Source organism: Crocuta crocuta, unplaced genomic scaffold (assembly GCF_008692635.1).
Source record: "Crocuta crocuta isolate KB4526 unplaced genomic scaffold, BGI_CrCroc_1.0 scaffold170, whole genome shotgun sequence".
Taxonomy (NCBI): domain Eukaryota; kingdom Metazoa; phylum Chordata; class Mammalia; order Carnivora; family Hyaenidae; genus Crocuta; species Crocuta crocuta.
Window position 1 is genome coordinate 2,378,508 of NW_027527853.1, and position 27,774 is coordinate 2,406,281.

A 27,774-nucleotide genomic window follows, 5' to 3' on the forward strand; every position below is an offset into this window, starting at 1 on the left:
CCCCCCTCCCCTCCCCCTCCTCCTCCTCCATTTATTTTGAGAGACAGAAAGCATGAACAGGTGAGGGGCGGAGAGAGAGAATCCCAAGCAGGCTCGGTGCTGTCAGTGCCCAGCCTGACGTGGGGCTTAATCTCACAAACCATGAGATCATGACCTGAGCCAAAATCAAGAGTCAGATGCTTACCCCACTGAGTCACCCAGGTGCTCTGTGACTTTCACTGTCTTTTTTGCACCCCAAAGTTATTCAACTTCCCTGCCTCAGCACCATTAAACAAAATAGGTCTTGAACATCTGCACTGTGAGTTCTTCCCCTCTTTAACCCAGCTGAAGCAAAGTACCATCTATGGTGCATCTGGAGAAAGGTGATTATGACTCCAGTCTAGGGAAGATTTTTGGGAAAACCTAGGAAATCATTTTTCACCCATGCTAGGTCATGGAATCTAGTTTCAATGGTAAAAAAGAAACAGGCAAAAAGGCAGGCCAAAGGTAACAAGAAGATAACCAGCTTGTGACTTTTTTTAACCCACCCAAATCAATAAGTCAAACAAAAACTGCCTGAACAGCCTATCAGCTGGGGGTTGTGAATTTTACCTTCTATGAGTCAGTTAATTGATAAGGGGAAGCAGTTAATAAACTTGATATCAGATTTAGTTTCCATTCTATTGTAGCATAAGATGACGGGTCCTACAAAGTGGTTTCAAGGGCCAGCCTTGCTGTGGTAGGACAGTTTGTGACTCAGGAGCTGTCACAATCGTGGGACACCCAAGCTTATAGTCCCCCTGAGCCCTGCCCTTCAAACCCGTGCAGACGGGGCATCTTGTGCCTTCTTGCCTCCTCAGGCAGGCCTATCCCTGAAAGCATCTTCAGTTTCTCCTTCTGCACGTCCTCCATGGCCGTCAGACAGGCTCCGGTCTCTCCTGGTTGAGCGAATCCTCCCGTTGGCCCCGTTTTTCCTTTTTAGCTGCTGTCCCTCCTTTCCCATCTTCTTTGAACTTCTAGGAACCACAGCTCCTCACCGTGCCCCAAGCACCCCACTCCCCTGGCCTCTGTAGGTCTGTTGAAATCGCCCCATTTGTTTGCTCTGCAAATATCTGCTAAATGCCCATACCAAAGCAGCGTTGCTAAATGCAGCTATGTTTTGGGCAGTTGGCTCAGCATTTTTACTAGCATTAGCTCAGTGAATCCTCACAACCCTGTGAGGCAGGGACTTTATTCCTGTCGGAATTCACAGATGAAGAGTGTGAGGTTAGGTCAGGTGAAGTGACTGGCCCGAAGTCACAGGAAGGAGCTTTAAAGGAAAGAGCCAGAATTGCCACCCAGGCATTCTGGCTCCAGAACTGACATTCCAGTTGCCACAAGGTACTCTGTGGAGGCCCATGGGTTTTTCTGGTTTGGGTTTTTGGATTTTTTTCTTTTCAAAGTCCGTCTTCTCTTTTCCTCTCTCTTCCCACCAAGGCCCTTATCACATGGTGCATGGATGTTATAACAGCCATCCAACTGATCTGGCTGACCGTAAGTGTCCCCTTCCACCTCAGGCCGTCCCCACACTGAGTGGCCTGATAATCCGCCCAACACGTGCTCCTCATCTTGTCTTCTGCCATTAAACAATATCTAATCTCTCTGGGAAGAGAAGACATTCACATATGAGTTCCTGAGATAACCCTGTAACGACAGTAAATATAATGAAGAATAAGAACAAAATGAACTCCGAGGTCACTCCCCGCAAAGAAATTACATGATTTTCTCAGCACAAATTATAGGCGGGTGGACGGGGTAGGCACACAGAACTTCATCTGAGCACTGAATTTGAATTAGAAGGGGATGGGTTTTATTGTTTTTAATGTTTACTTTTGAGAGAGAGTACAAGTGGGTAAGGGACAGAGAGAGAGGGAGACACAGAATCCAAACAAACCTCCGGGCTCTGAGCTGTCAGCACAGAGCCAGACATGGGGCTTGAACTCACAAACCACGAGATCATGACCTGAGCCTGTCAGATGCTTAACCGACTGAGCCACCCAGAAGGGGATGGGTTTGCTGATGGGGTATTAAGAGCTGTGATCCCAGGCTGAACTCAGCACAAACCCTCCCCTTTGTAATATTTCCTGCTGCTCCTATCTACTAGTCCCAATCCTGACCTGCTTTCAAGGTTTGGGATGAAGGAGACTGCCACCTTTTTCAGATTAAACCTCATCTAGACTGAGTAGTCCCTTCTTCACTTCCCTTAGCACTTACCTATACAACAGGGGCATATGCTCAAGCAACTAGTCTTCAGAGGAAACAAGTTTATGCTTTTTTTTTTAATGTTTATTTATTTATTTATTTCTAGAGGAGAGAGAGAGACAGCGTGAGCAGGGGAGGGTCAGAGAGAGAGGGAGTCACAGACTGAAACAGGCTCCAGGCTCCGAGCTAGCAGCACAGAGCCCGACGTGGGGCTCGAACCCACGAACTGCGAGATCAGGACCTAAGTGAAAGTCGGACGCTTAACCGACTAAGCCACCCAGGCGCCCCAACAAGTTTATGCTTTTTAAAGAAACAGATGGAAGAAGTCTTTAAGAGGCAGGATTTTCCACAAAAAACAAAGTAGTGGCCTTCATGCAATAGCTTCCAGAGACCATGTCTTATTATTCGAGTGTTTATTATTTGCTCTTTACTTCCCATGCATTATCTAATTGAATACTCAGATAATTTTTTCAAGGTAGGCTCTATTCTTATCCCATTTCGCAGATGAGTTCATGGAGATCACTAGGTTAAGGACTCAGCCCCAAGCCACACAGCTGCCCGTGTGGAGGCAGTACAGGGCTGCCTGCAGAGCCCACGGTCTTATCTATTATGCCTCCCAGGAAACTGTTAAGGTCAGGACACTTGTTCCGCCTTCAGTTATGGATGGAAAACCATGAAGACGTGCCGCATGGGAGAGGTTTTGCCCCTGAGCCTGCGGGAGCCTGCACAGTGTTCAAACGAATGCACCTCTGAGTGGAAACCTCTCTGGGCTTCTATGGCTAAATGAGGCAATAGCACTAGACCGCCTAAGGCTGCGCTCTCCCTGGGCTGACATTCTGTGATTACTGAGCATTGGTGGAAGAGGGGGGAGCTAATTGAGTGAGTTAGTAATTTGGTTGCCAGGGTAACTCTTTCCTGATTGGAAGGAAGGGATCACAGGGTTCAACACAGACTTTGCTGGATAGGAAAGGGGTGTCTGATCTTCATTCCATGTCTTTGCTTGTGAGCTGGAAAAAGAAGGGTGAAAATTGAATCCAAATATTGTAGCGTTTATGCCTAATTTAGAATGAAATCCTGGGGTGGCAGACTCTGCAGTTCTGTGAGGTGTGGCATTCCTTTCTCCACATCACTCGTTATTTGCCCATTTCTGTGTTTTAATTTATTTTGTATTTTTCTCGTTGACTCTATAGCTTGTTCTTTTATCTCATCCAGGCTGTTTTCTCTGGCCAGCTAGCTGTCTTCATAGGACGCTGAGGATTTTTAAGACTATGGTCGTGGCATACCTGGCTTTCCCCAGCTCAGCCTAGGGATCTGGGCTATGCTTTTCAGGGTTCTGATGGTGGGCTGTCATCTTGGACAACTACAGGGGCGTCATTCACATTGTAGTATGTGTGTGGAGTTGTACAGTGAACAATATTGGAGTATGTATGATGGTATTGGAAAGAGGCCTGAACTGGGAGCCCAGAGACCTGGGTTATAGACTCTGTTAGCGCTTTGACTTTCACAAGTGACTTTGATAGGTGACTCTGTCCTGTCCCCTTCCTGGACTATTTTTCCACCTATATATAAAGTGGTCTAATAACTTAAGTCATTTGTGTAAACCTTGACTTATTTCAAAAAGGATTTTGGGTTGACTAGTAAGGCCTGAAATATTTTTTAAAAGATGGACAGTTTAGGGTTATACTGTATTTAAAGTGCCTGATAGTAGGGATTAGTTTTCTCCAGTCTTTCTTTTTAATTTTTTAAAAAAATTTTTGAGAGAGAGAGTGTTCACATAGGGGAGAGGGGCAGAATGAGAGAGAGAGAGAGAGAAAGAGAGAGCAAGAGAGCAAGAAAGAATATCTTTAGCAGTCTACTAAGCATGAAGAGGCTCAATGGGGGTTCAACACAGGGTTTGATACTATGACCCTGCGATCATGACCTGAGCCAAAATCAAGAGTCAGATGCTTGGCTGACTGAGCCACCCAGGCTCTCCTCCAGTCTTCCTTTTTTAAGGACAGAGTAGTACTACATGAACGCCATGGTTGAGTTTAGTCTTAATCCATCATTACAAGAAGCCAGCACAGTTGGTGCAGTGGCATCGACTCATGGCCAGTTTGGCCCTGGATTGCTCCTACCCCTTTGACCTCCAGGAAATCCCATTCCCAGTAGGAAGCGGGGCTGAGGACCTCATGGGTACTCCAATGCCGGAGGAAGTCAGCACCTGACCACCTTCTTCCTGCTCAGCGCACAGATGTGGCAGCCACCTACACTCTCGGAGCTCCCCTTCCTCAGTGTTAGAGCCTCCTAATCACCCTTCCCTTGCCGAGCAGCAGTGACAAGCCTCCCAACATTTTCTGCACAGGGCGTGGGAAACAGCTGGCTTGACGTGCTCTGGAGGCACTTCTTACCAACTATCAGGGGCAGAGGGGATGGGGAGGCATAGACAACAGGCATGGAGTCCAAAAGGGAGTTAGAAAATCAGGACTGTAGGGGTGCCTGGGCGGCTCAGTTGGTTGAGCATCTGACTCTTGATTTTGGTTCAGGTCTTGATCTCAGGGGTTCTTTGGATAGAGCCCCAAGTCGTCGGGCTCTGCACGGACAGCCAGGAGGCTGCTTGGGATTCTCTCTTTTCTTTTCTCTGCCCCTCCGCTGCTTGCACTGTCTTTCTCTTTCTCAAAATAAATAAAAAAGAAAAGAAAAGAAGAGAAAGAAAGAAGAGAAAGAAAGAAAGAAAGAAAGAAAGAAAGAAAGAAAAGAAAGAAAGAAGAGAAAGAAAGAAAAGAAAGAAAGAAAGAAAGAAAGAAAGAAAGAAAGAAAGAAAGAAAGAAAGAAAAGAAAGAAAGAAAGAAAGAAAAAGAAAAACGGGACTGAATCATACAGCAGTCAAACCCAAAAGCACTTTTGGGACCATGACATGCCCTTCTTTCATGAGAAACCTCAGCCCCAGTCACTTGGCTACCAAGGGGCAGTCCTGGGTAGGAAGTAGTAGGGACTAGAGACTTCTTCAGTATGTGCCAGTCATGGTGGACTTTTTCCACATCTCACTTCTCGTCTATTGTACAGAAGGAAACCAAAGCCCACATGGGTCGATCAACTTGTCTAAGGTCCCCATTTAATAAGTGGCCTTGAACCCTGGATACTATGTTGCCTAGTGTGGCTCCTTCCTGGAGGGAACAGGCTGCAGTAACTCAGAAAGGGAGGGATAGACAGGCTGTTATGTCACTGCTTCGGGAGAGAATGGCAGCAGACATGCTAAGGGCAAAGAGAGGAGTCCTTTCAGACACTGCCAGCCAGCTTTCCCACCGTGGGTTTGTATCCCAATCAGCCCCTAACCAAGAGTCGCCCCAGCCTTAAGGACTGCCTTGTGAAACAAGTCCACTTAATGACCACAGTAGAAAGAGAAAAAAAAGTGATGAGCCTCCCAGTCTGCAGTGACAGGCTGATCTGATGTCCTTTGCTAATACAGTCAGAGGCGGCTTCATAAAACTCCATCACTGACTAGTAATCCAAAAGGCTCTAAGGTTTTAGTGAATGGGATTGGTCCAAAACCTGACCTCACTTTCATTTAATTTCATGCCAGCACCAATGCACACCCAGCCACACAGACCCTGCTTAACTAGTGAGCTGCTCAGACACAAAGGCGCTCTAATTACCATCCACAAGCGGGGCAGACAAGGATTTCAAGTGTTTTTAAGGTTTATGGATTATTGAAATGTGTTCTCTGCATCTTTCCCACCGAGGGCAAGTATAAGATAAAACCCAACAATCAACTCAACGCATTTATTAAAAACAAGTATTTCAGTTAAGTTAAAATCCTACAATCAGGATAGCCACAATTCCCGACACTCCGGTGCGAAGCGTAGATATGTCAATAGCCACATCTGGATGATGAACAAGCCATTGAATCTTATAAAACTATAACACCAACGAAACGGTTTTAGATCCCTCAGAGTAAGTGAACAGTATGTTAAAGCACTTTACCACTATTCACAATGGCAAAGCCTGCAGCTTCTCCATTTGGAGGGTCACATTTTCTACTCGGTTTCCTTCACTTACAAAGGCGAGCTGGCATGGCTGGGGGAGGGGCAGAGGGAGGAAATCAACTCCGTCTATCCAGGGAATTGCAGCTGTTATTGCAAATGGCCCCGGAGAGTCCATTATAAGCTGCTGTGCGAGGCTGTGTCCCCGGAGTGCACGTCACGTGGCGTCTCCCCAGCCCCCAGCCCCGGCCCCGAGGAGCACCAGCGCCACTCGCTTGGAGTTGAACAGTAGAGCCGTTGGGGAGTGCGGAGACCCGAGGCTAAGACTCTGGCAGTTTCTGTGAGAGCCCAGGGCGCGGCCGCCCGCAGAAGGCACCGGCGCCCGTCACGTCCCCGCCTCCCCATACCCGCGGTGGCCGCGGTGCGCGTGTCCTTAGGAGACTCCAGTACTTGCAAAACACCGAGCTCTTCTCCCGAGTACAGGCAGAACCCGGCATCTCTTCTGCTCTACTGGAGCCCCGGAACCCTGCCTGCGCTCAGGAAACCGTGACCATGAACCCGAGGAGGAGAGGCCCGGCTGTTAAAGTATTTTAGAGAGGAAGGAGGGTTCACTCCACTTCCCAGCTTACCCTTTCCCCAGCACTGCCCGCCCCCTCCTCCCGTCCCGGTCTCCGCACACCACCTTTCCCTGCCACGCCGAGAACCGCAGCCAGTTGCAAAACGGGGGACAGAGAAAACGTTACTCCTATTCACTTCCCAAGAAGGTCCTTTCACGGTACCGCGTGTTTTGTATTAAGAACCAGCACCCGAAAGACATGAGATGCGTTTTTTTTAAGAGTCACAAATTTTCAAGTCTGGCAGTTTGAGGTTCTCCCTGAAATGACCGTCTACTCATGTTCCCCTCCCCCAGAGTGGATCAGGAACCAGCCCTGAAAAGGTAAAAGTAACTGGGATCATCCTCGTCTTTGAGACGCTCGGCGATCCTGAGAAGCGTGGAGGGTGGCCACGTGGTCGCCGGGCCGGAGGGCCCCGAGAGGCTGCGTGGGGCTGCAAGCTGCAGCGCCCGGGCTGGTCACGCCAAATAAGGAGTCCTCCTGAACGTGAGCTTGGAGTGCGCTCTGTAATCTGCCTCACAACAGGGCCAGCCAAGTTCTGTTTCAAACAGAACTTGGGGCGCTCCATCAATTCCCCGAGGAAATATTCGCGGTTTTTCCATTCCTCGTCTGCATTAGCTTATTTTCCCCGTTTCCAACTGCGCGAGTTCACCAGCCTGAATAGGGGTACAACCGTCAGAGGAATCCCTTGCCCTCCAGACAGAGGCTGGCGCTGTGGCCACTCCGGGGTGTTAGCTGCCAGGTACCAGAACGCCATCGCCAGTTCTGAGCTGCGCGCTCCTCCCGGACGCACCGGGGTCGCTGCAGGCCGCGCGAGGGCTGCGGGGCGAAGGAGGCTCATGCACTGGGGCCGACAGAGGCCCCGGGAGCCGGCGCTGGGGAAGCTTTGCGTGTAACTGCAGCCGTCGCGAATGAAGTCTCCGCACCGCCTCCTTGATGAGGTTCCCCGAGAGCACCAGCTGCTGCAGGAGCCGGTGCGGATCGTCGTCGCCGGTGCGGGATTCGGGCTGGGTCCCGCGTCGCTGTTGCAGGCGGCGGGAGGCGGCAGCGCCCCGCAGCCAACCTCGCCGGCACGGGCCCGACAGCGGCTGCGGGGTGTCCTGCTTGTTGGTTCCCGAAGGCCCATTAAGGCCGGGATGAGGGGCCAGTGGGGACAGCGCGCTGGGGCCTGCGGCGAGCTCGGCCACAAAGTAGGGCGCAGCCCGGCCCCGCACGCGGCCGCGGNCCGGGCGCTACCACCGCGCCGGGCCGGGGGTGCGCTGTACGGTTGGGAGACGGGCGCCCGCTGGGCCCGGGTGCAGGGGGAAGCCTAGCTGCTTCTGAGCCCCCCAACCGCGAGTGCTGTGTGCGGGAGAGCACTGGGGGCCGGATACCCGCTCTGTCAGCCGGGCGTGGTTGGCATTTCCAGAAAATGAACACCGGCGTGGACTCAGTTGGTTTCATCCACACACAAACACAGACACTTACACCTACACACCCACACACTCCCCTCCTGTAGGCGCGTCAACTCGTCTGGATTTGGCTTTTGCGCTTTTGAGGTCCGGGTCTGGGACCAGCGTCTGGGAAGTGGTGACCCGGCGAATGAAGGGAGGATGGAGAGGAGAAGGGGGTCAGGCGAGAGATCTGTCTGGAGATTAGGGAAACGAGGCTGACAGGGATGAAAAGGAAGACCAGGACCTTGTGGTGTGGTGGAGTGCGAAGGGTAGGTGGTAGAGTTAGAATTGGCAAAGAAAGGCCACAGAGGAATGTTTCTTGACCAGGAGCATGGGTATTTGGAGGCCTGGGCTGGGGCTGGCATTCCTGGAGAGGAGGAGGTCGTTCGTCTGGGGCGGCGGGGGTGTGAGCTGAGCTAGAAAGTTCTAAGAATGCCTCAGCTCAGCAGGGGAGTATCTTCTCTGAGGGGGACACAGGAGAGGAAAATGAACTGTTAAGATGGAAATGGAGATGTGGATCAGTTTAACTCTTCAAGATAGCATGGTTGGCTTAATGATTAACCAAGACTTCATTTTTTTAAAAGGAGGAGGGATAGAAAAATGATTCTTTTCTGTCTTGTTGCCTGGAAGTTTTAGATCTTTATTCAAAATCCCAAATCCCGCAGGCCTAACTTACACTTGTAGGTAGACTTTTGGTGGCCCAGCCTTTACAAGCCAATCAGGGGAGGTATACTATCAGGGTGAGAGAAATATTCAAAACCAGATAATGGTCATGGTTGAACAACTTAGTAAATTTACTAAAAATCATTGAATGGTCTCTTTAGAAAAAACAAACAAACACATAACGTTTATTTATTTTTGAGAGGGAGAGAGAGGATCAGAGGGGGATGTAGGGGGACAGCGAATCCGAAGTGGGCTCCACGCTGACCACAGAGAGCCAAATGCGGACTGGAATTCACGAACCCTGAGATCATGACCTGAGCTGAAGTTGGACGTTCAATGGACTGAGCCTCCCAGGTGGCCCTCTCTCTGTTTCCAAAAATATGTATTCATTTTGAGAGAGAGGGAGAGAGAGAATCCCAAGCAGGCTCACCTCAGCACAGAGCCTAATGTGGAGCTGGATCCCACAAATTGGGAGATCGTCACCTGAGCAGAAACCAAAGAGTGGATTTTTCAACCAGCTGAGCCACCAGGAGCCCCTGAATGGTCTCTTAAGATGAGTGAATTTCATATGTTAATTAAATGTCAATAAAGCTGTTTTAAAAATTAACTACAATGCATGCACACAGAAATACAAAAGTCAGGCAGTAGGGGGCTACTTCAGAATAGGCAGCAGGAGAGTAGCCTAATTTAGAAAGGGGGTGCCAGAGGAAAAGACTGGATACTGAGATCCAGATAAGGAGAAACAAGGGTGTTGGTGGGCAGTTCCAAGGATGGAATTACAAAAGCAAACCTTCAAGGAGAGATGAGATGGAGGGAATAGGTGAGTAGTTGTTTATAAAGTGTTGGGCTTCTTCTTGCTAAGTGTGGAGAGAAGAATGTGGGAATAAAGGAAGAGGCAGTTTGAAGAAAGCCAGGGAATTTTTAAATCTTGGAAATGTGGACCTCTACAGGGTGTCATAAAATTCATCATCTCTTTTTAGTAGATTCCTTAGGATTTCCTATATATAATGGTCATAACATCTGCAAAGAAAGATAGTTTTACTTCTTTCTAGTCTGGAGGACTTTTATCTTTCTTGCCTGGTTGCCCAGCTAGAATTCCTAGAACAATGTTAAGGAGAAATGGTGAGGGCAGACATCCCTGTCTTGTTCTTGATCTTAAGGGAAAGCATTTGGTCTTTCATCAAGTGTGATGTTGGCTGTGGGTTTTTATAAAAATATGGCTCCATCAGATTGATGACATTCCCTTCTATTCCTGGTTTGTCAAGTATTTTTATCACGAAAGGCCCATCCCCTCATTTTAAATCACTATTCTTTTTTAAATTTTATTTTAGAGAGAAAGAGAAAGTGTGTGTGTGCATGCAAGCAGGGGAGGGGGCAGAGAGAGAGAGGGAGACACAGAACCTAAAGCAGGCTCCAGACTCCATGCTGTCAGCACAGAGCTGGATGTGGGGCTCAAAGGCATGAACTGTGAGATCATGACCTGAGCCAAAGTTGGACGCTTAACCGACAGCCACCCAGGTGCCCTCAATTTGTGTGTGTGTGTGTGTGTGTGTGTGTGTGTGTGTGTGGTGTGTGTGTGTTTTAAAGTTTATTTTAAGAGAGAGCAAGAGAGAGAGAAAAGTAGAGAGGGAATCCCAATAAGCTTGAAGGAAAGTCTGGGAGGGGCAGAGAGCACAAATGGGGAAGGGGTAGAGAGAGGGAGACACAGAATCCGAAACAGGCTCCAGGCTCCAGGCTCTGAGCTGACAGCACAGAGCCCGACGTGGGGCTCAAACTCACGAACTGAATTGTGAGATCATGACCTGAGCCAAAGGCCGGTGCTCAGCTGAAGTGTCTGGGTGGCCCTGTTGATTCAGTGGCTGACTCTTGATTTTAACCCAGGTCATGATCTTGTGGTAGTGGGAGGGAGCCCCACATCCAGCTGCTCCCTGGGCTTGGAGCTTGCTTAAGATTCTCATTCCCTCTACCCCACCCCAACTCTCGTAACTGCATGTTCTCTAAATATATAAATATTAAACAAACAAACAAATAAATAATTCACTTTAGATGTGATGTATGTGTCAATCTTTTTCAATGCTAAAAAATATTAATGGTAACATCTAGGTGCTGGGTAACAGGACAGGTCACTGTCAAATTCTTTCACTTTTGTTGGCCGAAAAATTTTAGAATAAAATGCTAGAAAAAATAAGCCACAGAAAAGAGCTGATTAATTTTATGGCTTGCTTCAGAACTGCTCGGGACACGGAGCAGGGGGTGGGGAAGGGGGGGTGCAGGGCTGACAACTGGGAAGGAAGCAGCAAGGGAACAGCGTGCTGGCAGGTTGCCTGTCACACGGCAGGGGAAATGTGTAGACTCATTCTCCAGTGTTGAAAGGATGCAGACGGTCTGCTGCAGGCCAAGCAAATTCTTGCCCACTGTGGAGGGTTTCAAACTGTATGGCAGGAATGAGGCTTGACGCTGTTTACCGAGGCCAGTGGCCTCCCTGAGGGGTGAGCAATGGGGAGAAATGGACTCGCCTCTTTGCCAGTCCCTTCGTTGTCGCCCAGTGCCTGGCAGGGAGGCTGGAGGAACTTAGCTGGTTGGGGGTTGCTGCGGGGGGGGGGGGGGTGTGTGGAGGGAATTTAAGAGATTAGGGGATTCACACTGAGATGCAAAGAGGTGCTAATGAGATATTAAACACCTCTCGGTGGAATAGCAGCTGAAGAAGCTGCAAACAGAGAAGGCAGACGTGGAAAATGTCTTGAAGTTGCTGATAGGGTGGGAAAGAGAACAGGCACGGGCCAGGGGTGTCTGTAACTTGGTAGTTAAACTGGATGAACGGCTTTGAGCTAACAGTGATGCAGCAGTGTGAAAGATTTTGCCAGGAAGAAAAGACTCGAGACTGGGGAAGGGGCTGAGGGGTGCAGGCAGCAGGTGGAGACTTGAGGAGTGCACTGCGTTGAATGGAGCTCCCTCCAGATTCCTGTCTGCCTGGAACCTGTAAATGGAACCTTATTTAGAAAGACGGTCTTTGCAGATGTAATCAAGCTAAGATGAGGTCAAACTGGAGTCAGCCGGGCTCTGATGCAGTGGCTGGTATCCTTATAAAAGAGGGAAATCTGGACACAGAGACACACAGGGAGAAGGCCGTGTGTCCACAGAGGCAGAGATGGAGAGGTATTGGCACAAGCCAGAGAACACCAAGGATTGTCAGCAATCACCAGAAGCCTACCGAGAGCATGGAACAGCTCCTCCCTCAGAGTCGTCCGAAAGGACACCTTGATATTGGACTTCTGGCCTCCAAAACTGTGAGAGAATCAATTCCTGTTGTTTTAAGGCACCAAGGTTTTGGTAATTTGTTATAGCAGTCCTAGGGAACTAGAGCGAGTAATTTCAAGAAATTGTGTAAAAGGTGTAAGCCGTGGAGAAATTTATTGAAGGCTCTGGGGGAGTTCTGAGAATCAGTGGAAAAACTGAAGGGCTGAGGGCCTCTCTGATAGATGTTGGGTCACGCTACGCCCAGTGACATGTACCATGAGAACAGCAATAAAGAATGAAGAGATAAAAAACAAGTGGCCAATAACCCCTTTCTGGGTGTTCATCATAGGTTAAAAAAAAAAAAAGGCCACATCAGGAACACACCTCCACAGGGACTCTTAGGGATGACCCCATGTAGGCGGATGCAGTTAGCACTCCTGCTTCTGGAACTGCAGAAAAGCTTGTGATGTCCTTGCCAAAGGGACAGCAGCAGGAAGGAGAGAGTAGGAGTCAAGGCAGGCAGTCTTGGATCTACAGAGGTCTGGGGACTATCTGGATGCCTGGGACAGCAGTGGAATCGACAGAACTGGAAATCAGGAGACACAAGTTCAGGTAGCCTAATTCAGTATTAAAAAAAAAAAGATTCTAGTTTTATTTATTTGAATAGATAATACAGCCACGTGGTTGAAAATTCTAAAGGTCAAAATGAGAAAACTGGGAGTCCCGCCCCCATCCCTGTTCCCAGCCACCCAGCCTCCCTCCCTGGAGGCAAACTATACAATTGTTTCTTCTTCTTCTTTTTTTTTAATTTACTTTTTTAATGTTGGCTTATTTTTGAGAAAGAGACAGAGCACAAATGGGGAAGGGGTAGAGAGAGGGAGACACAGAATCTGAAGCAGGCTCCAGGCCCCAAGCTGTCAGCATAGCACCCCACGCAGGGCTTGAACTCACAAAACCGTGAGATCATGACTTGAGCAAAAGTCAGACACTTAACCGACTGAGCCACCCAGGCACCCCGATCATTTATTCTTTTAAAGATGTGTGTGTGTATATCTTTATATTTGCATTTTGCCTCCCCTTGTTAGCGAGAAGCTGTAACAGAAGGTGCTGTTTGCTTCCCAGCTACCATTCTCCCGTTAGGTGAACCCCATGTTATGGAAGCACAAGGGCTCTAGTATCACACGTTTGAGTTTCTCTGGCAGCTGGATGGCGCCATGTGATTACGTTCCGGCCAGCAAGCTAGAAGTCAGAAGTGTGCAAGTGTAGTGTGGTACTTGTGGAAAGTCACCCTGGTAGGAAGGGGGCCAAACCTTTCTTTTCACCGTGTTGCCTGGAATATGGAGGTGATAGAGCTCCCGCAGCCACGCCATCTATGAAAAGAGCAGTGCATTTGAAGGACTCTCAACCAATGTCTGAAGACTCCAATGCAGTCTTAGACTGCCTACCTCTGGGTCTCTTTTCTGTGAGGAAGAAATAACATTCTACCTTGTTTAGGCCAACCAGAAGCTTTGTAAAGATAGTGCTACTATAATCAGAAAACCTTCAAAGATGGTTTGCAGAGCAGTGTCAGTCAGGCAGGCCTGTGAGAAGTATTCAGATCAGGAACTGAAGCCAATAATGATTGTAGCCACCACATACTGATTATTCTTTTTAACAGTTTTATTGAGATATAATTTACATGCCATTAAATTCACCAATTTAAATTGTACAGTTCAGTGGCTTTTAGTATATTTCCAGAGTTGTGTAACCATCCCCATAATCTAACTTTAGAATAAATGCATCACCCACGAGAAACTTTGTACCTATTAGCTCTACAGAAAAGTGCTTTACAGATATTTCCTTCAGTCTTCCAGTAACCTCTGGAAGACTAAAACCTCTGAGTTTGGTTTTATCCTCTTTATGGAGAAGAAAACCAAGGCCCAGAGATAAGAAAACTTGCCCAAGATCACACAGACTACTAGTGCCAGAGCCAGGATTCAAACTCTGTTTTGGTTGATGCCTAGACCTGCCCGTCTCAAACCACTACCCACATGCTGTTACCCAGGCCCAGCGATGTGGTCTTTTGCCTCTGACTAGTTCTTATTCCCCAAGGCCTTCAGTGCCTCTGCCAGGAGTCATGCCCTATTTCTGGTCCCATTGCGGATGCCCTGCATGTTTGCTTGGCTGGGCGCATGCAGCTTGTGTCTGGACACTAGCCTCTTTCCCTTTAATCCACTCTTCTGGCAGATCAACTTCCTAAAGCCCAACGCTGCTCAGGCTATCCACCTCTCCCACTGTGAATATGTCCTGAGTAAAACCCTCAGCTCCTTGACACAGTATCCAGAACTGTCAGAGGACTGGCCCTGATTCACGCTTCCAACCGTCTCTTGTCTTCCGCCCCCACAGAAGCCCGTTGCTACAGTTACACTGGGTCCTTGCCAACTTCCAAACACACCTTATAGGTTCTTGCCTCTTGTGTCTGGTGGTGTTCTTCATGCAGAGTATGCTTTGTCCCACATCTCTAGCCATCTAAGTCTTGCTCAGTCTGTGAATTGAAGCTCCTTCATGAAGCTGTCTCTGCTTTCCCCCATAGGTGGTGGTGGTTCCTCTGCCCTCTGATCTCCCATCCAGTTCAGTTCCCTCAATGGGGGCTCTTAGAGCATTCTTTATTTCAGTAGTTACTTGGACTGGTCTAGACTGTAAGACCCTTAAGTTCAGAGGTTAGAGTTGTCTGATTGGCCAGGCATGAGTTCTTTGCCCACCTCTATAGCCAGAGATAGGGTCAGTCATACCAAAAACTCTTGGACTGAAATAGGGAAGCAGAGGATCCCTTAAGAGATGCTGGGTGCATCAAAACAAAAACCTACATCCAGTATTGGCAGGACGTAGCTTTTCCATAAGGTGTGAGCAACTTAATTGTTTCATTTATTACTTCCTTGATTTAATTGATTAATTTGGTTCTTTATTCATTCAACAAATAGTTGGATAGGCAAAACTCAAAGAGCCTATTGTCTAGGGAGGGAAGCCAAAACCAGTCAAGCAATCTGTAAACACATCTAGAAACGCAACAATGGTAATCTGAGATGCAGTCGAGTCCCCAGAGGATTTTCATGTTTCCCAATCCAAATGACTGTGTGAAGTCATTTTAACTGGGCAACAAGCCTTTCACAATTAGAAGTGGTCCTTTACATTCACATGTTCCAAAAGAGGTACCCCTGGACTTCATTCTCACTGAAGTGTGAATAAATGAATGAATGAATGAGCAAGGCAGTTTTCTCTTCCTACATCCTTGAAAGGAGATGGATCATATGGGTGGGGATGACTGTACAAGCCTACAGAGGGCTGAAGGACAATTTCCTTTACTTTCTGATTTTGAATGAGGAATCTTGCAAGCTGACTCTGAAGGCTCCCCTAGAGAACAGAGAGGTAGGGGACGCCTTGGGGCCTTTTCTGACCTTCATCCTACTTCCTAATAGCTACAGAAAATTTATGTGCAAAATTTCTCTCCATACCAGAGCAATCTCCATGAAAATGGGTTATAGAGGCAGAAAAAAGGATCCATCCAGGCTTCAGCTCACATGACTGTGGAGATAACACCCAACACAGTGAGTTCATAATATTCCTGCCCATTCCTGAACATCACATACATGTTACTGCTTGGAAACTTAGCCATCAGCACTTGGGGCCTCCTGACCTGAGGTCTGGATGTTTTTGATTAGAGGTCCAGAAAGATTCCAATTCGGAAAGATTTGGTCAGTTTTTAGTACTTTAAACTTACCCTGCAGGACTCAGGACCACTCCAAGCCTCCCTCAGATCCAACCCCTGCGTCAGGCCTGGCTGCCTGCGATACCTTCAGGCTTTCAGAGAGGTTTGTTCCTCGCCTCTGTTGAAGCCCAGACCGCCTGGCCCTGTTGCCCTCAGCTACAGTCTGAACTTTCTGAGGTAGGATTCATGACTCAGTGCTCAGTGCTGAGCTCAGTGCTTGACAGATGGTAAATCCCAATCACAAATGCTCCATGACTGAATGTGCTTCCAGTGTTTCTCTCTGCCAGCCTTTTGCCCGTGACCTGGCTGTTTCCCAGCTTGTTTTCCTGGCTGGGGAAAATGACCCCGAGTTATTCCCCTGGGGTTCCAGCCCTGACCTGGGTTGTTTTTAGCTGCACAGAATTGGTTCTTCTTCTCTTCACCCCATTGAGTTCCTGCCTCCACTCGTCCTGTGGCCAGTCTTGAAGAGGATTCCACGGCAAAGCTGGAGATCATTTCTTTTTTTGCCATATAGGATAATGTGTGAGTCTTGGGTGTGTCTGAAGGAGACTGAATGGTTAAACTTTGCCCCAACCCCCAATAAACAGGCGTCCCAGGAAACAAGAAAATTGGGAGTGATTTGTAGCATACATTTGTCCTTTAACACCCTGCCCCCCACCCCCCGCCTTAGTGGGTAATTCCCCACTGGGAGAACTTTGGTGGGAGTAGGGCTCTCCTCCAGGCAGAAAGGTAAAGGCACGGGACCTTGGCCTAGCCAATCAGATGTTTTCACTCATGACCCCTTCTCTCCAGGGAGTGATGGGGAGACCTAAGGACAGATGAGAAATCAGCGGAGGGGTGAATGTGCTGAGTCAAGTTGCAGTGAATGGTGTGAACTTGGTTGTAATTTTGGCTCCCTAGCCCCCTTCCTTCCTGCCAGCTCTTCAACCTAGTATCCTTGCAACAAATCCAGTTTCTGTTAGCCAAAGTCACTTTCCAGTGCTTGCGATCCAGATTGACATAAACCTATTTCACGTCTGGAGGAGGCGGATTAAATAAACCAGGGAACATCTGTAAGGTGGAATACTACACAGCAGTTCAAAATGGTAGTGACAAATCTATGTGTCCTGACATAGATCTCCAAGATGCACTTCTAAGGATAATATGTACAATATATCACAGTTTATCTAAAAATTAAAGGAAGCCTGGCTCAGTTGGTAGAGCATGTGACTCTTGATCTGGGGGTTGTAAAATTGAGGCCCATGCTGGGTGTAAAGATCACTAAAAAATATAACCTAAAAAAAAAAAAAACGAAAGAAATGCCTTAAGAGAAGGACTTTGCTTTGTTCACACTTATATTTCCAGGCCTAGAACAGGACCTATCACATAGTAGGTATTTGATAAATATATATATTTTAAATGTTTATTTTTGAGAGAGAGAGAGAGAAACAGACAGACGGTGAGTGGGGGAGGGGCAGAGAGAGAGTGAGAAAGAATCTGAAGCAGTTTCCAGCTCTGAGCTGTTAGCACGGAGCCCGACATAGAACTTGAACTCATGAACCACGAGATCATGACCTGAGCTGAAGTTGTATGCTTAACTGACTGAGCCACCCAGATGCCCCTCGATAAATGGTTTCTGAATGAATGTACTGTATGGAAAAAGATCTGGAAGAACATATATTAAACTGAAAATAGTAGTTTCTTAGAGGAGGGACTAGAATGTAGGGGTGGTTGACGAGGGAGATTTTATCTGTATTATTTAAATTTTTTTAACAAGGGGAATATCTTCATGTGTGTATTATTTGTGTAATTAAACAATATAAAAAAGAGGCTTGAAGTTTGTTGGGGGTGGGCAGATGGAGGCGCGGTGACATTTGTGGCTCCTTTGGAGCCCTGGCCTTCTTCCCTTCTCCATACTTCTGAATTCCTAGGAGTCTTTTCTCTGCTTTAAGATATAGTCCTCTGTAATTCTAACCTGCCTTCTGTTGTATGTGACTGATGTGTGTTCATTTGATCTCTACCAGTCTGTAACTCCTTGAGGTCTGGGGCCACTTTTCCATGACCTTCTGTTCAGCCAGACTGTTGGCAACAAGATGACTTTCTGAACTTTTCATGAATACCTGCCTACAGCTATGCTTATCACCAGGCTGGGAATCAGCACCTAGACTGAGGAAGGAGGATTTCAGGGGAGCCGTAGCACCCTTGCAGAAGCCGGGCAGGCTTGTTGGCTGGGGAGTACTTTTATAGCACTCAGCAGCAATACTTACCTTCAATCCAAAGTTAGAGAGGAATAGTTGGTTTCGAGGAGAAACACTCTCCTCTCCAGGTAACCGATTAAACTGTAACTGTAAGTAATGTATGGTCTTATCAGACAGCAGTGGAGATAGAAGTATTATCTGAGAAGTGCCTGGCATTCTTAACATTCATCACATTACCTTGACCATATATCTAGTCTCAGTATATGCCAGACGCTGTGCTGCCAAGCAGCTTTTCAAAGATGATCTCATTTAAATCTTCACCACATTGCTCTGTGAATTATTATCCTCATTTTCCAGAGGAGGAAATGGAATCAGAAAGTTAAGTAAGTTGTCTGGGTCATAGTTAGAAACAACGGAGCTAGGATTTCAAAGCAGGCTTACTGGCTCGAGTCCATGCTCTTATACTGGGCTGTATTTCTCCTGACATTAAGGACTTTGTATAAAAAGGTCATCAAAACAGATAAACCAGAAACAGAGTTGTGTGGTATTCTATCTGGTTGTTGCACTGATACTTTAAAGTTGCAAACATTGCTCCTTCGTGAGAGCATCCATTGAATCCAATCAGTCAGTCAGTTGATGCTGGGTATCATGAGGCCAGGAAAAAAACAAAACAAAACTTGTTTGTTCTTTGGAGAAATCCTTTGCAGAATTTATTTTTTTTATTTTTTAAATGTTTATTTATTTTTGAGAGTGAGAGCGAGAGCGAGAGAGAGCAAGCAGGGGAGGAACAGAAAGAGAGGGAGACACAGAATCTGAAGCAGGCTCTAGGCTCCGAGCTGTCAGCATGGAGCCTGAGGCAGGGCTGGAACCCATGAACCATGAGATCTTGGCCTGAGCTGAAGTCGGCACCCCAATCCTTTGCGGAATTTGAGCCTTGCATTCCTTGCTTTGTATTTATACCAAATATGCTGCCTGGATTTTCCAAGTCTGTCTCAGTTTCAACGAACAATTTCACTGATACATGTTTGTTGAATTATGTGTTTCTTTTTATGTATTTGCTCTGGATAATCTGGTAAACATAAAACATAAAATAGGGCGCCTGGGTGGCTCAGTCAGTTAAGCATGTGACTTCAGCTCAGGTCATGATCTCACAGTTTGTGAGTTCCAGTCCCATATTTCAGATCCTTTGTCCCCCCACCCCCACCCCCGTCCCTTCCCCTCTCACACACACTCTCTCTCAAAAATAATAATAATAAAAAAAAGCAATTTTATTTTGACACTTTCATCAAACTTAGAAAAAATTTTTTTCTTATATTTATTTTGAGTGAGAGAGAGAACAGCAGAGGAGGGCAAGAGAGAGAGGAAGAGAGAATCTCAAGCAGGCTCCGCACTGTTAGCTTGGAGCCCAATGTGGAGCTCGAACTTGGGCACCTTGAGATCATGCCCTGAGCGAAACCGAGGGTCTGATGCTTAATTGACTGAGCCACCCAGGTGCTCCTTCATCAAACTTTTAATATGAATTCATCAATTGAAATAACCTATTAGAACATGTGATTCAATTTGTGTTTTGGATTATATAATCTGAGAACTTGTTTAATTTGTTTAAAAACTATTTATTGAAAGGTTGCTATGTGTCAGAAGCCATGGGGAACGAAATAGATGTAGTCTCTGTGCATGTGTGGTAGGAAGTCTAGTTGGCAACCTTTACAGGAAATAGTCACACAAACAACTACATAATTTTGAGTGGTTATAAAAGCTATGAAGGATGAGTATAGAGTGCTCTGTGAAAGTGTAGTTAGTAAACTGATTTAATACAGTGGGGGTCACAGAAGCCATCCCAACCACTGACGTTAGAGCTGAGACCTGACCAATAATAATGTGAAAAATGGGACAGCCAGAAAAAGCAACAAGTGCAAAGGCCTGAGACAGGAAGAGTTTGTTGAGAAACTGAAACACGTGTGGGTAGAGATTAGTGAAAGAGGAGCATGCTGGCAGGAACCTCACATGAAAGGATGTCTAAAGGACCCCCAGGAAAAACATCCCTAGAAAAATCCTGCACAGTGAAACAGTACAGAAAAAAAAACCAATGCTTTAAGTTTACAATATTCTCACATCTGTTGCCTCCCTTAATCCTCACCGGAAGCCCATGAGGCAGGGAGGGCAAGCAGAATTGTGATTATTTCTATCACTGAGCATTAAAGCATTAAAGCTCAGTCGGGGACAAAGTTATGCAGCTTTTGGTTCCATGTTTCAGACCAGAGAGGTAAAGTCTGTGGGTTCTCTGGGAAGCCGGAAGGGAGAGTGTAGGAAGAAGCAGAAGTGACCCACGGCTATGCTCTGTGGCTGTCTGAAAAAAGCGGGCTGTGAACGCAATGTAATAGCTTAGTACTTCTTGGTTGCGCACTGTAACTACCTTTCTAGGCATCTCTGTGTCAGGACAGAAAACAATCTTGCATTTTATTATTATTATTATTATTATTATTTTCGAATCTTGCATTTCAGAGAATTAACTTAAAGTTAATTTCATATTCGACAGTTATATGATTATGAGATTTACACATCAGGAAATAATTTGAGCGTCCGGATGGGGACTTCTGACTTGAACCTTAAAAAGTAGGTGGAATCCGAAGGGCTAATCACAACGAGAAACTACAACCCCCTGCAGGTCTCGGGGCGGAGTCTCCTCTGGGATCCTTTCTTTTCCGACAGGGCTGGGGCGGGGGGGTGACCAATGACCGTTAGTTATTTGAATAGACCAATAATATTATGAAACCGTTTAGGCTCAGGAGGGGCGGTAAAGTCATCCAATCGCATGGAAGAGGGGGAAACATCTTAGCCAATCCAAAGGCTGGGGGCGGAGCCGGAGATGGGGGGCGGTGAAAGCAAAGTTTGCTGACTAAGATGGCGACAGAGGCGCGGAGTGAAGGGGAGGTGCCAGCCAGCGATTCCCGCCGGAGGTGAGCCGAGTTCTTGGTCCAGCTTCCTTGGAAACGAGGCCAAGGGCTGGTCGTACTGACGCTTTTCCTTTGGGTCATGGTGACCCAGCGGGGCTACGCTTTGTTGTTTCCTCCAACGACGTTTCGCACCTTCACGCCTGCGGTCTGGTCCGGGAGCCGGATCCAGCCAGTCCTATCCTCGGTCCCGCTGATGCCCTCCGGAGGTCGGTCCGCAGCGTCGGCTGCAGGCTGACCGGTTGGTGGTGGCAACTCTGCTTACTTTTGGGCTGAGACTGACTCATCTTGGTGAGGAAACTCAAGCCCAGAGCTGTTAAGCGAATTCCCTAACGTCACACAGTGCCGGGAGAGAGCTCTTAGTACATTCTCATCTGCTTTCAGGCAGTTTATGCGGTAAAGTCGAAACAGCAGTTGGAGTGTCAGAAATGGGTTTGAGTTCTTGGGCCAATTAAATAAAAAAAATTTTGTTGTGTTTAGAATACTTAACATGAAGCCTATCCTCTTAGCAAAAAATATTTTTTTAATGTTTGTTTTTGAGGGCGGGGAGGGGCAGAGAGAGGGGGACAGAGGATCCCAAGTGGCTGCACATTGACCAAGAGCCCTGTGCAGGGGCCCCAACTCACTAACCGTGAGATCGTGACCTGAGCGAAGTCAGCTGCTGAACCGACTGAGCCACCCAGGCGCCCCCGCTTAGCACAGTTTTACGTGCATGAGACAATGTTGTTGACTATAGGTACAGTGTTATACAGCAGATCTCAAGAGCTTATTCATCTTGCTTAACTGGAACTTGATGCCTGTTAATTAGTGACTCCCCATTGCCCCCCTCCCAGCCTCTGGCAACCACCATTCTACTCTTTCATTCTATGAATTTGAATCTTTTAGATGCCTCATAAATACCTCCTATATAGAAGTGGAATCAATTGTCTTCCTGTAACTGGCTTATGTCACTTAGCATGTCTGCAAGGGTCATCCGTGTTGTCACCTATTGCAGAATTTTCTTCTTTCTAAAAGCTGAGTAACATTCCATTCTGCGTATATACCACATTTGGCTATTTCATTCATCTGTCCATGGACATTTAAGTTGTTCCATACCTTAGTGATTGCTAATCGTGCCTCAGTGACCGTGAGAGTGCTAGTAATTCTTCGAGATCCTGATTTCAATACTTTTGGATAAATACTCAGAAAGGGGATTGCTGGGTCATTTGGTAGTTCTATTTTTAATTTTTTTGAGGAACGTCCATACTGTTTTCCATAGCACCTGCATCATTTTGCATTCCTGTCAACAGTGTACAAAGGTTCCAGTTTCTCTATACTCTCAACACTTGTCTTTTTTTTTTTTTGTAATAGCCATCCTGACAGGTGTGAGGTGATAACCTATTGTGATAAGGAACTAGGCACATAGTCCTAGCCAGAGCAGTTAGGCAAGAAAAGGTATTAAAAAGGCTTCTAGGGGTGCCTGGGCGGCTCAGTTGGTTAAGTGTCTGACTTCGGCTCAGGTCATAATCTCACAGTTCGTGGGTTCGAGCCCCGCGTCGGACTCTGTGCTGACAGCTCAGAGCCTGGAGCCTGTTTCAGATTCTGTATCTCTCTCTCTCTCTGACCCTCCCCTGCTCATGCTGTCTCTCTCTCTCTCTCAAAAAACAAAAACAAAACATTAATAAAAAGTCTTCTAAATTGGAAAGGAAAAACTAAAATCATTTGTTTGCCCACAACATGATCTCATATATGTAAAAAACGCTAAAGATTTAACAGACTGTTAGAACTAATAAATTTAATAAAATTGCAGGATACAAAATCAACATACAAAGATTACTTGCATTTTATATATTAACAGTGAGCTATCTGAAAAGGAAATTAGGTAAACAATCCCATTTACAATAAATAACACCAAAAAGAATAAAATACTCAGCCAATTTTTTAGCCTCTCTCAGCTTCAATTTCTTTATTTATAAATGGGCATAATGATGTTCACCCCAGAGAATGTCAGGATTAAATTAGACAATCCTTTTAAAGTGCTTAGCATTGGGGTGCCTTGGGTGGCTCAGTTGGTTAAGCGTCTGACTTCAGTTCAGGTCATGATCTCATACTTGCAGAGTTTGAGCCCCATGTCAGGCTCTGTGCTGACAGCTCAGAGCCTGGAGCCTGCTTCAGATTCTGTGTCTGTCTCTCTCTGCCCCTCCCAACTCATGCTGTGTCTCTCTCAAAAAGAAATAAACATTAAGAAAAAAAATTAAAAAAAAAATGCTTAGCACTGAGCCTAGCAGGTAATAAGCATTTGTTATGTGATAGATTTTCTTTTTCCTGGTAGAACTAAAAGACAGATTAGAGGGATCTGCAGTTTAAGAAATCATAATTTCTACAGGCACACCAGAAGGTAGCTTTTCCCAGAAAGAATTTCTAGGTGGTCTTGCCACAGCCTTGAGACCTTAGTTGTTTCAACTGATTATGTATATATTAGAATTTAGGAGAGTGAACTTATTCACATTGCCTCAGTGTAAAGTGTAAATACTTTGGTGTCTCTTGGTGTCATTTATATTGAATAAGAGATTCTGAGTCTTGGGAAGTTGGGTTTATGAATGGGCACTGGACTCCTTCCCTAGCCGAGATAGAAGTGGTTGAGTGTGTTAATATCTTAAGAACAGGGAAGAGTTTTTCACTCTTGGAGGTGTCTATAAATGGTTGATCATTTTTGCCTAGAAACTGTTGAGGGGATTGATGAATTCGATTAGCTCATCTCTCATCCTGCTTTAAAATCTTGAATTGTGGGGCGCCTGGGTGGCTTAGTCGGTTAAGCGTCTGACTTTCGCTTAGGTCATGGTCTCGCAGTTCGTGGGTTCGAGCCCCGCGTCGGGCTCAGTGCTTACTGCCAGCTCAGAGCCTGGAGCCTGTTTCAGTCTGTGACTCCCTCTCTCTCTGACCCTCCCCTGCTCATGCTGTCTCTCTCTCTCTCTCCTAAAATAAATAAAAAAAACATTAAAAAAAATTAAAAAAAAAAAAATCTTGAATTGTGATGAAAACCCAGAGACAAAATATTAGTGTATAGCAGGAGTAGTTTGAATTCCTTTAAAGGATGTTGCCACTTGAATTTAAGTTTTAAGTGCCAGTTTTAGTTACATGATCAACAGGTATTTACAGGATCTTATTTGAATTTGAAACTTTAATCAATTTCCTATTGTAAGAATTCAGGTTTCTGTAAGGCTTTTGGAGGGCAGGACACATGTTTATTTATTTATATTTATTAAAATTTTCTTTAATGTTTATTTTTGAGAGAGAGAAAGATAGCGTGTGAGCAGGGGAGGGGTAGAGAGAGAGGGAGACACAGATTCTAAAGCAGGCTCCAGGCTCTGAGCTGTCAGCACAGAGCGTGACATGGGGCTCGAACTCATGAACTGAGGGATCATGACCTGAGCCGAAGTCAGACGCTTAACTGACTGAGTCACCCAGGTGCCCCCACATGTTTATTTTTATTACATGTTGCCAGTGCTTAGCTTTGTGTAGGTGGTCAATAATGAATGAATAATAGTCATTTCTTTTTTTTTTTTAAGTTTATTTTGAGAGAGAATATGTGTGTGTGCTTGTGTGGGGGAGGGGCAGAGAGAGAGAGGGAGAGAAAGAATCCCAAGTAGGCTCCACGCTGTCAATGCAGAGCCTGATGCAGGGCTTGATCTCAGGAACTGAGATCATGACCTGAGTTGAAATCAAGAGTCAGATGCTTCCTGACTGAGTCACCCAGGTGCCTGGGTCATTTCTAAGACATAAAATATTACCTGGTGGTGATAAATACCATGCAATTAATTTTTTTCCCTGCAGATGTTAGTCTAATGTTCTATTGGTTGTGTGGCCCCTTGTATTTATTCTATAAAGAAGAGGAAAGTATTGTCCATTAAGAACTATCTAACTTTCGAGGCCTCTGGGTGGCTCAGTTGGTTAAATGTCTGACTTTAGCCCAGGTCACGATCCCATGCATCATGGGTTCGAGCCCTGTGTTGGGCTCTGTGCTGACAGCTCAGAGCCTGGAGCCTGCTTCAGATTCTGTGTCTCCCTCTCTCTCTGCCCCTCCCCTGTTTGCACTCTGTCTCTCTGTCTCCCAAAGATAACTAACGATTAAAAAAAAAACCAACTATCTAGTTCTTTTTCTATTTCTTCATCATGTTTTAAGCCTACTCCTAATAATTAGAAATGCTCTAAATTGTTTTAATCAAAAAATTAAATAAGAAAAAATTGCTCTGCCTGTAAAGAATTGTTTTGACCTGTTGATGGTAAATACCCTTTACCCTCCATTTCTGGCTTTCATCAGATGGAATGATGCTTTAAAATTTAACTCACTTTAGTTATACTTTCAAGTTACTCTTCTTTTTTTAAATGAAAAACATTTTTTTTCAATGTTTTATTTACTTTTGAGAGAGAGATAGAGACAGTGTGAGCAGGGGAGGGTCAGAGAGAGAGAGGGAGACAGAATCTGAAGCAGGCTCCAGGCTCTGAGCTAGCTGTCAGTACAGAGCCCGATGTGGGGCTCGAACCCATGAACCGTGAGATCATGACCTGAACTGAAGTCGGACACTTAACTGACTGAGCCACCCAGGCACCCCTCCCCCCCCTTTTTAAAAATTTTAATGTTTATTTACATTTGAGAGAGAGACAGAGTGCCAGTTGAGGGAAGGGCAGAGAGAGGGAGACACAGAATCTGAAGCAGGTTTCAGGCTCTGGGCTGTCAACACAGAGCCAAATGCAGGGCTCGAACTCACAAGTGGTGAGATCATGACCTGAGCCAAAGTCAGATGCTCAACTGATTGAGCCACTCAGTCAACTCCCCTACCTTCCAGTTACTCTTAAGTGAGCAGTTCTAAAGGGGAGTCCATAAATAGAAGCTATCCAGTCTACCAATAGCAATATAAAAATAGTTAAGACTTTCAAAGGCCAAAGAAAGAAAAAGCTAAAGCAGGAAAGGAATTATAGCCATCTACCCACATAATTGGCAGTAGGGAAATGCAGTTCAGTATTTTTTTCTTCTTTTTTTGAGAGAGAGAGAGAGAGAAAGAGAGCATGAGTGCACACAAGTGAGAGAGGGGCAGAGAGAGAATCCCAAGAGGGAGAGAGGGAGGGAGGGACAGAAAGAGGGGAGAGAGAGAGAGAAGTGGGGCTCACCTGAAGCGGGGCACAAGCTTACCTGATGCAGAGGTTGAGCTCATCCAATGTGGGACTTGGAACTCACAAATCGTGAGATCATGACCTGAGGTGAAGTCAGATGCTTGACTGAGTCACCTTGGTGCCCAGTTCAGTACTTTTTGAATTGACAAGATATAAATAAAAGTGTGATTATTAGATGAAGAGGGGAAATTGATAACGAAGAGTCACAGGCTTTTTAACCCTAAAATTCATGGGAGAAAAAGAAACCTGCTGTGAACCTGGAAAGCAAATGGGAACATTCAGGGTTGGAGGGAAACATAACAAGCTGTGGTAGTGATAACATTTGTCATAAGTTGGTGACAGCTAATAAGCCAGCAGTGTCCAAGTTTTGGGGCCCAAGCCTGTTCCTATAACTTAGGAATAGCAGGAAGCTTAGGAACAGACTACAGATGGTTGCATTCCATTTTGGAATTGTTTTTGGAGGGTAAGGAAAGTCCTATAGGTGGGGAGAGTCCTGTATTCTGCTAATTTACATATATCATAGAGAGTGGAATATTGGTTGCTCATCACATAATTTCCTGATGACTTTTTTGTTATATTGTTCTTCCTTTGATAAGACAGCAGTGTGGCCCTTCAAGAAAAATGATAGCTAGAAGAAAAAGAAAGAAAAGTGAAAGATTGAACCTTTACTGATCTTTGGAAGACTCGCCTGTTCTCACATGCACAAGTGGGAAAACATGATTTAAATATCTGAATCCACTTTTGTATTTGTGCTGTCAAATCCCATCTGAAGAGGAACACCTGGGTGGCTCAGTTGGCTGAGCCTCTGGACTTTGGCTCAGGGCGTGATCTCACGGTTCATGAGTTTGAGCCCTGTGACAGTCTCTACTCTGACAGTGTGGAGTCTGCTTCAGATCCTCTGTCCCCCCTCTCTCTGCCCCTCCCCTACTTGTGTTTTCTCTTTCTGTCTCTAAAATAAATAAACATTAGAAAAAAATCCTGTCTGAAGGGTACTGAGGAATAGATTCTTCAATTTTAGCATATGTGCTGCTAAAGCAAGCACAGGAATAGATTCTTTAGTGGTTTTTTTTTTTTTCATTTTAAAATTTTATTTATTTTGAGGGAGAGAGTGCGAGTAAGCAGGGGGACAGAGAGAGAGGAAGAGAGAGAATCCCAAGTAGGCTTCACACTGTCAGCTCAGAGCCTGACTCGGGGCTTGACCCCATGAACTGAGATCATGACGTGAGCTGAGATCAAGAGTTGGACACTTAACTGACTGAGCCACCCAGACCCGCTGCAGTGGTCTTTCTTGAATTTGAATCATTTTATTTTACATTTTTATCAAGTACCTGGCTTAGAGGGTTTGATCATTATATTTATAGGTAAGGCCAGTTTTGGTGGAAGGAAAGGGGAAGAAGAAATAGAATTTTAAGATTAATCCACATAAAAGTGGCTTACTTTTGGGGTGTCTGGGTGGCTTAGTCGGTTGGGTGGCTGACTTTGGCTCAGGTCATGATCTCACGGTTCGTGGGTTCGAGCCCCGCATCAGGCTCTGAGCTAGCTCAGAGCCTGGAGCCTGTTTCAGCTTCTGTATCTCCCTCTCTCTCTGACCCTCCCTTGCTCCCGCTGTCTCTCTCTTTAA

At 46.1% G+C, this 27,774-nt stretch overlaps 2 protein-coding genes across 3 annotated transcripts in view; one reads left to right on the forward strand and one right to left on the reverse strand.

Annotated features, from left to right (window-relative positions):
• Positions 1-6,994: 6,994 nt before the first annotated feature.
• Positions 6,995-13,499, reverse strand: FRAT1 (FRAT regulator of Wnt signaling pathway 1). Its single transcript, XM_077780315.1, has 2 exons — positions 13,440-13,499; positions 6,995-8,028 (listed from the first exon to the last, which is right to left on the reverse strand). The coding sequence occupies exons 1-2, from the start codon at positions 13,497-13,499 to the stop codon at positions 7,528-7,530; spliced, it is 561 nt and encodes a 186-aa protein (XP_077636441.1). The 3' UTR covers positions 6,995-7,527.
• A 7,452-nt stretch (positions 13,500-20,951) lies between these two features.
• The window catches only part of ARHGAP19 (Rho GTPase activating protein 19), a 63,147-nt gene continuing 56,324 nt past the window's right edge, over positions 20,952-27,774 (forward strand). For both annotated transcript variants that reach the window (XM_077779234.1, XM_077779241.1), the window contains exon 1: positions 20,952-21,008. In XM_077779234.1, coding sequence (XP_077635360.1) covers positions 20,953-21,008 — 56 coding nt within the window. In that variant the 5' untranslated portion in view covers position 20,952. The remainder of the gene's footprint in view (positions 21,009-27,774) is intronic.